This window comes from Molothrus aeneus, chromosome 14 (genome assembly GCF_037042795.1).
Source record: "Molothrus aeneus isolate 106 chromosome 14, BPBGC_Maene_1.0, whole genome shotgun sequence".
NCBI classification, from domain to species: Eukaryota; Metazoa; Chordata; class Aves; order Passeriformes; family Icteridae; genus Molothrus; species Molothrus aeneus.
This window is the reverse complement of record NC_089659.1, coordinates 3,904,825-3,912,914: the sequence shown is the minus strand read 5'-3', so window position 1 is coordinate 3,912,914 and position 8,090 is coordinate 3,904,825. Positions and strand designations below refer to the sequence as shown.

The window sequence follows — 8,090 nt, the reverse complement described above, 5'->3', positions numbered from 1 at the left end:
AGATCACCTTTGGGAACAAACAACACATTTTATTGCAAGAAAAGGAAACAAAAGCCAGGTCATCATTTTGGATTTCAAAACCTGCACAGAAAAGAGAGGTGTTTATGTCCATCATTTGAACAGGGGAGTGTTTCAATCAAAGGTGATCCTAAAGCTGCGCTCCTGCTCCTTGCGGCGACTCTCACAAACCTTGGTCACCTCTTCCACCTTCCTCTGCAGCACAGCTGTGGCAGAAACAAGGGATTAATGTCACAGTCACCCCGGAACACAACCCTGCACAGTTTTGCTTGCAGGACAAAGAAAAACATTTTAGGAAGGCTTTTTTGGTAAAACAGCAGCAGTTGTCAGGAGTAACTTCTGAGCAGAGGTCTCTAATCAGGCACAGCAGGAGAATTCAAGGCCAGAAGGGAGAGTGCCACTGAAGGTGAGGAGGAACACTCCTCAGGCATCCTCAGGAATTCAAGGATGAACAAACACTCACACACAGGCTCCTGCTTCCCGTTCACAGTCCCAAAAGGCTGCAGGACAAAGCTCACCTGAATTCTGGTCAATCCACTGCAAGGAATCCATGTGTGCATTCAAAATTTTACAGATCTGCTGAAGCTGAGCAGAGAGAGAAGGTGCAAGTCAGTTGTGAGAGTGCATAAACAGCAAGAGGAGTCAAAAGCAAGTTTCTTCTTTCCCAGGTTCCCTAAGGCAGCAGCCACTTGGCCAGGGAAGTGTGTGCAGCAATGCTGCTCCTTTGCTCCTCCATACCAGCAAGAAAACTGCACAGTTTAGAGGACATGTCTGTGGCTTTGGCTTATTTTCATTTAGACCTAGGAACCAGCAGAACATTCCTCACCTCAGGCTTGAGGTGGCAAAATACAAAATGAATGTGGAAAAACTCAGTCTGCAATACTGAAGCAAAACATTTACTGAAATAAAAAGCTGCTGAGTACAGCCATAAGAAGTATTAAGATCAATTTAATGTAAATAATAAAAAAAGAAGCTTGCACTTACAGGGTCACTTGTGTCTGCTGGGCCCCTTGATGTGTTCAGGTGCTCAGTGATGTCCTTCAGATCCTGTGCCATGCGCTTCAGCTGAGCATCGATGTTTTCAGCCAGTTTGTAGCTGCAGAGCACGCAGGAAACAAGATCAGAATGGTTAAAGAAAACTCTGAAGAGCTGCTTGCAGTCGCAGCAACTGTGGGCAATCAGAATGAGCTCCCACATCTGCAGCAAAGAGCAGCAGAGACCTGGAACAGCAGCCAGAGAGGCTCCAAACCCACATGAAGGGACTCCCAACCCCTGTCTCCCTTGATCTACAGACAAGCAGGAGAGTGGAGGATGTCCTGCAAGGCTTTGTGTGGACTGAGGAAAGGAGCAAGCCTGGATTCAGGATTCCTTATCACTTGAACCAGACAAACACTGCCTTTAATTACCCAGCCATGATGCATCACTAAAGCCTTACGAGGGAGCCTGTGCCACACATAGTTCACTGCTCTCACCACTGCTGGCACTGAGGAACCATTAACTATCGGAAATTATGCCAAAATTAGTAACCTCTTCCCAGACAGCTGATTACACCAACACCCAAAGAGCTTTTCATGCTGATTCAAGGGCTTCCACTTACTATTCTAGTTTCTAAAGAGTAAAATCTAAGTTGCCATGCATAGAACAGGATTAAATATGTGACAGCAAGCACTGCTTGTTCAATCCTGTCCCCCATCCCAGCCCCATGTGCTGCTGGCTGCTGTGAGCCCAGCACAGTGCCCATCCCCATCCCCAGCAGTCGGTGCCTCACGTCCTCTCCCGTTCCTCATCCGCGTGCTGCAGGTAGATGGTCCCGCTCTGCTCCTTCACAGACTCCTCCAGAGGGGTCAGCAAGTCCTCCAGCTCCTTCTGCTGGGACAGAATGAAGTCCAGTTCCTGATCCAGTCTGCAAAGAGAAATGCCAACTGCTTCCCTTTCATGTTGCAGACATTGCAGAGCTGTCCCACAGCCAGGCAGGACCATGCAGAGAAGAAATAAAATCATTTCAAGTGCTCATGGTCTCCTACCTCTTCTGGTCAACCTTCACCTTCTCTACTTCTCTGTGTAGTGAAGTAATCTGGAAACAGAAGACATTTCATTACACCTTGAAAACCAAGAAGTCAGCGCTGCAAAGAAAAGAGGTGGGAGGGAGAGAGCAGTACTGTTCAAGTTCTGCTGGAAACAAGAGATGGCCACATAAAGATCTACAGACCCAAGATGGAATAAGGGAGGCATGATCCTCCCTTATTCCTCCTCCCTGTTCCACCCCAATGATGGAATAAACTTGGAATGATCCCCCCTAGGAGAACCTGGTATCACAGAGCAAAGGCACAGAAAAGACTCCAAGGCCTAAAGGCCAGAGCAGACACCCAGAGACTGTGAGAAGCACCCAGGGGGAGCTCACAGCTATTTGTACCATGTTCTAGATGCCTGTTGCACCTGTGACAGAGCCCTTGCAGGAGCCAAGCAAGCAGAATGAGGTTGCTCTGGAGGCCTCCTCACCTTCTCCCCATTCTCGATCAGCATGCGGTCCCAGGCATTGACTTGTGTGGCCTGATGCAGGAAGTGCTTCTCTTGGTCCTCCAGCTCCAGGCTCCACTTGTTGATCAAACTCTCCAGCTGGGCATAAGTCATCACTGGGGGGGCACTGAGAGGAGTCAGGGCAGCACAGGACACGAGGTCAGGGCAGACAAACACCACAACTCTCACTGATCTCCCCTTCCTCCTGCAGAGCCCAGCCTGAGCCCTGCAGCTGCTCCTGACCAGGCAGCAAAGGGTCAATGGCAGCAAACTCCCACCTGGCTGTGGTGGTTGTGGCAGCTGTGGAGGTCACAGCTCCAATGGCACCAGTGGTAGTCAATGGCTTCAGGTTCAAGGGAAAGCCAGAAGCAGAGGTTGTCCCTGCAGGAAGAGACTCAAGTCAGGCAGCAGAAGGGGACACAGCTGGCACCTCTCAAACACAGAGCAGCTGCAGGGTGCCCATGGCTGGAGGAGCTGCAGCAGATCCCTCTGAAGGGAACAACAGCAAATCCCACATCTGTCAAGGAGGGAATGATAACATCCCCAGCCCAGCCCCTTGTCAATAGCCCCATGTTTTACTGCTAGAACCAAGAACTGCCAGCACACCCAGCTCCTCCCCTGCACCTCGGCAGTGGATGAGGGAACATCTGTGTTTTCACAAAGAGATGGAAAAGGATCAGAGAAAGACAGACCGTGCTGTTTTCACTCACTTGAGGGCTTTACAAATCACAGCTTCTCTGCTCCTACTCTAACATGGCCCTTTACACCTGTACATAGCACTGAATTCAGTCTCCCTTCTCTTCAGTGCCTTCCAGCATGCTGTTCCTACCAGTGGCAGTGCTTGTGGTGGCAGCTGTGGTTCCAGGAACCTTTAATCCAAAGCCAAGTGTTCCCAGACTGCCTGTCCCAGTGGAACCAGTGGAGGTGGCACCCACTGTGAAGAGAAGACACCATTAGCAGGCTGCATGAGCCAGGGAATGCAGGGCCCTTGGAGAAGCTGTGCCCAGGCTGCTCCACTCCCCCTGCAGCAGCAGCAGCAGCCCCAGGGGAGCAGCAGCAGCAGCAGCCCCAGGGGAGCAGCAGCAGCAGCAGCAGCAGCCCCAAGGGAGCAGCAGCAGCCGCAGCCCCAAGGGAGCAGCAGCAGCCTGGCTGCCCCTTCATTGCCCCAGGGACAAAGCTGCCTGCAGAGACTCACGTGAGAGGCCCGTGGTGCTGGAGGAGGCTGGGCCTGAAGAAGTTGCCACAGATGCAAACAAGGAGGGCCCCGTGGAGCCCAGCATTGAGGTGGTGCTGGTGGTGGAGGCCGTGCTGGCAGCTGTGGATGTGACTGCAGGGACAAACAGCTCCAGCTGTACAAGCAGAGCACACTGAGCTCCCACCCCCTGCCCAACAACCCTGCTGGGAGGGTGACACCAACTGCCCAGCCACACCTCGTTCTTGGCCATGTCAGCATTTTAACTTCCTTTCCCTCTTATTCTCCCTCCACTCCCTGTCTTTCACAATCTGCCCATTTAAGATTGTGCCTACCTTCCCCTGTGCTTCCCAAACAAGCACAGAACAGAATCTGGCATTTGGGACACAATCAGAACCACAGTACACACTGTGCAATGGCTCTGGGAGCTGTCACAGATCCCCACTGCCAGGGCAAACCCACAGGAACAAACACTTGTGGCCCCTCCCCACACTCCAGTATAAGAGATTTGTCTGCTTCCAACAGGCAACTATAGCCAGGAGGAGAGAAGAGTCCCCAAAGCCTTGGGGAATTGTTTTCTAGAACAGCTTCCTACCTCCCAGCTTGGTTCCAAAGCTCAGGGTGGGGGCCTGGCTGGTGCTTGTGGTCAGTGTTGCTGTGCTTGTACTGGTGGATGCTGTGGAAGGCTGAACCCCAAAGGTCAGACCTGGAAGCAGGAGCAAAAGGAAAACATGGAATTCCTTCTTCCAGGCTAAAGAGCAACTGCTCCCCAGCACTGCAGCCCCTGGACAGGCCTGTCAGAAACACCTCTGGCCCCAGCCCCTCGCTGCTCTCTGCCCCAGCACAAGCCAGAGGCTGCAGAGCCAAACCCCCACTGCACCCTCAGACACCCCCATGGCAAAGGCTCCCAGGCTGCAGCTGCCCCCGAGGCTGTGTCATAGCACAGGGCACAGCTGAGACAGCCAGGACACACACAGAACCATCATACAAACACAGAAAGCTTCAACCCACACGGAGAAACACCAAACCACTGCAGAAGGCTGCAAGCATCTGCCCTTCTTGTTCTTTAGCCCAACCCTTTACCCCCCTCATGTTGATGCACTGCCCCTGTGTGCCCTGTGCTCCCTTTGGTGGTTGCTCAGCACACCTGGGCACTCCATGGCTCATTGCTGCCAGTGCTGCTCACCTGCTGCTCACAGCTGTGCCCACTGGGGATGAGGCTGGGCCAGCCCATCCCAGTGACCCCAAACTGTGCCTACAGCACAGCCCCATCCCAGTGACCCCAAACTGTGTGCACACAGCACAGCCCCATCCCAGTGACCCCAAACTGTGCCTGCAGTACAGCCCCATCCCAGTGACCCCAAACTGTGTGCACACAGCACAGCCCCATCCCAGTGACCCCAAACTGTGCCCACAGCACAGCCCCATCCCAGTGACCCCAAACTGTGCCCACAGCACAGCCCCATCCCAGTGACCCCAAACTGTGCCTACAGCACAGCCCCATCCCAGTGACCCCAAACTGTGCTTGCAGCACAGCCCCATCCCAGTGACCCCAAACTGTGTGCACACAGCACAGCCCCATCCCAGTGACCCTAAACTGTGTGCACACAGCACACCCCATCCCAGTGACCCCAAACTATGTGCACACAGCACAGCCCATCCCAGTGACCCCAAACTGTGTTCCCCCGTCCCAGTGTGTCTCTCCACGAGCCCCAGGCTGCTCACCCACCTGTGGGCTGCCCCCCGAGGCTGAAGGGCGCTGCTGTTGGGGTGGCAGCTGCCAGGGTGGCCGTGCTGGTGCTGGCAGCAGCCGCAGGGGCCGTGCCAAAGCTCAGCCCTGCCGACGTGGCCGGCGCAGCCACGGTGCCGATGCTGAACCCGGCCGTGCCCGCCTGGCTCGTGGTGCCACTGGAGAAGGTGAAGCCTCCTGGTGTCCCAGAGGGAGCTGTGCTGCTGCTGCTGCTGCTGTTGGCAGCAGAGCCAAAGGCAAAGCCAGACGGGGCTGCTGCCTGACTCGAGGGGGTGCTGGTTGCTGCAGGGGCACCAAAGGAAAAGCCCCCCGTGACTGCAGGAGCTGGAGTGGCAGTGCTGGCTCCAAAGGTCACTTTTGGGGTGTTTGCCCTAGGCAAGAAAAGAAAAGAAAGGAAGCCATTCTGCTTGAGACACACATCCACCCAAGTGCACAGCTGGCTTTCTCCCTGACCATTTGCTGACAGCAGAAACCACCTTTCAAAGAGATGCACAGCTGGCCAGGCTGTGTCTCAGTTCTGATAACAGCCTCCATCAAGCTGCTGTCACCTGCCATCCCCCCTCAGGGCTCATTCCACTGCCTGTCCCTTCATTACCTCCACCCACCCAGGTACCACTGAGCATTTTATGGCAGCACACGTGAAGCTGCTCCTTCTCTCAACTCACCATTTCCATTTCCCTTTACACAAGGCTCGTTTTTTCCTGCTCGTCCCCATTTGAGCTCCCTTCCCACAGCTCCCATCTGGCAAGCTTTGCCAGCAGCAGCTCTGCAGAACCGCTCCAGAACTCGCCGCCTTTCCTGATCGGCAAATCCCTCCCAAAGTGCCGGGAAAACATTCCGAGCACTCCGGATCCGGGTCAGAGAGAACGAGACGTTTGATATCGGGCAGCAGAGCCTCAGCATTTCTGCGTGCTCGCGTCTCCAGCCCGCTTCCAGCCGGGATCGCGGAACATCTCCTTCCCCACGCTGCGGGGGCTCCCGTGCGAACGGACCGCGACCGGGGCCGGGGCTCGCCGAGCCCTGCGGGGCGCTGGGAAGAGCCGGCACAAGGGCCAGGGCTCGCTCCGAGCAGCTTTCCCCGCAGAGCCCTCGCCCAGCACCCACAGGACCCCGCTCCCTCCGTCCCTCTGTCCCTGTGTCCGTCCCTCTGTCCCTGTGTCCGTCCCCGCCCGGCCCCGGGTCTCACCCCAGCGGGAAGGCGGCGGCTGCCGGGGCGGCGGGGGCCGCGCTGGCCGAGCCGAAGCTGAAGCCGGAGGGCTGCGCGGCCGTGCCCGGCCTGCTGAAGGAGAAGAGCCCGGCGGGCTGGCTGCCGCCCGCCGCCGGCGCCGCGCTGCCGAAGCTGAAGCCGGTGGAGGCGGGCGCCGGCGCGGAGAAGGAGAAGCCGCTGCTGGCCGTGGTGGCGGCGGCGGCTCGGGGCGCGCCCAGGCCGAAGGCACCGCCGGGCGCAGGCGCTCCGAAGCTGAACTGGCTCATGGCCTGGCGGCGGCGGCAACAACACGAGCCGAGCTCCGGCAGCACCCCCGGCACGGGGCCCGCGCGCGGGGCGATGGCGTCACCGCGCCCCGCCCGGCCCGCCCCCGCGCCTTCCCGCTCTACGCGGCCATTGGTCAGCGCGGCCGCCACTCGCGGGATGTCGTTTCCGATTGGCTGTCGGGGCGTGAGGGGCGGGGCGTGTCGGCGTTGCTGTGGGGATGAGGGACGCGGCTGCGGGAGCGGAGCGAGGGACTGGGGAAAAATGGACCGGGGTGCGGGTCAGGAGTGCGGGAGTAGGGGACAGCAGGACCGGAGTGAGGGACACGGGACACTGGGTCGGGGTGAGCGACAGGGGACACCAGGCTGGAATTGCGGGATAGGAACACGTACGTGCCAGTATCTGCCTCTCATTCGCACAGGCGACATTAAATCAGGAACTTTTTTCAGTGCCTGCTTTCTTTGATCACTGCCTGACCTCTTTTTTCCTGTTTAAAATAACAGCCTTTCATTCCAGAGGAATCCATCCATTTCAATGAGATCATTTCTAGAGAATTGGGTGGGTTTTAGTTCAATGTGCTGATTGAGTCACATTCCAATGGCAAAACATCAATAGAAAAATTAATTTCCTGTGGAGAACTCCTGACCTGTTGCAGAACAAGAAGTTTTGCTTCCTTACCAAAAATTTCAGCTTAATGCTAAGTGGGAAGAACTGCTAGAGTTTGGACAAGTATCTGGATGTTACTGAAGGAAAATTATTTTCTCTGATCAACAAATTCCAGGGTGCAACCAGTTCATATGGCTCAATGGCTGTTAGCTGTTGAAGTTCAGCATTCCATAAAGCCAGATAAGATAGCCTTTATCATTAAGTAGAAATTATTCTTGGCTCCGGAGCCCAAGAAGTAAATTTTTATAATTCAGAAACCAGATAATAAAGGAGCTTTTCAACAGAAGGAAGCAATGTCAGCAGCTCTCTGAGGATGGAGACCTATGAATGTGTTGGAAAGTTCAGTGAAAACACCTGTGCAGTTCAACTTGTGGCTGCCAGAAAAATGATAATTACATTTCTATTCTAAACCCCTACATGCCAGATTTTCGCCTTGTGCTTCCAGACACCAACACAAATGGACAGTGGTGCCTAGA

General features: G+C 55.4%; 1 protein-coding gene across 1 annotated transcript; it reads right to left on the bottom strand.

Moving 5' to 3' along the window:
• Nucleotides 1-8: 8 nt before the first annotated feature.
• LOC136562521 (nuclear pore glycoprotein p62-like) lies at nucleotides 9-6,950 on the bottom strand. Its single transcript, XM_066559403.1, has 12 exons — nucleotides 6,664-6,950; nucleotides 5,457-5,848; nucleotides 4,323-4,433; nucleotides 3,731-3,862; nucleotides 3,365-3,469; nucleotides 2,814-2,916; nucleotides 2,518-2,662; nucleotides 2,043-2,092; nucleotides 1,787-1,921; nucleotides 1,003-1,114; nucleotides 537-603; nucleotides 9-224 (listed from the first exon to the last, which is right to left on the bottom strand). Exons 1-12 carry the CDS (start codon nucleotides 6,948-6,950, stop codon nucleotides 133-135), a joined length of 1,731 nt encoding a protein of 576 aa, XP_066415500.1. The 3' UTR covers nucleotides 9-132.
• Between the last annotated feature and the right edge of the window lie 1,140 nt (nucleotides 6,951-8,090).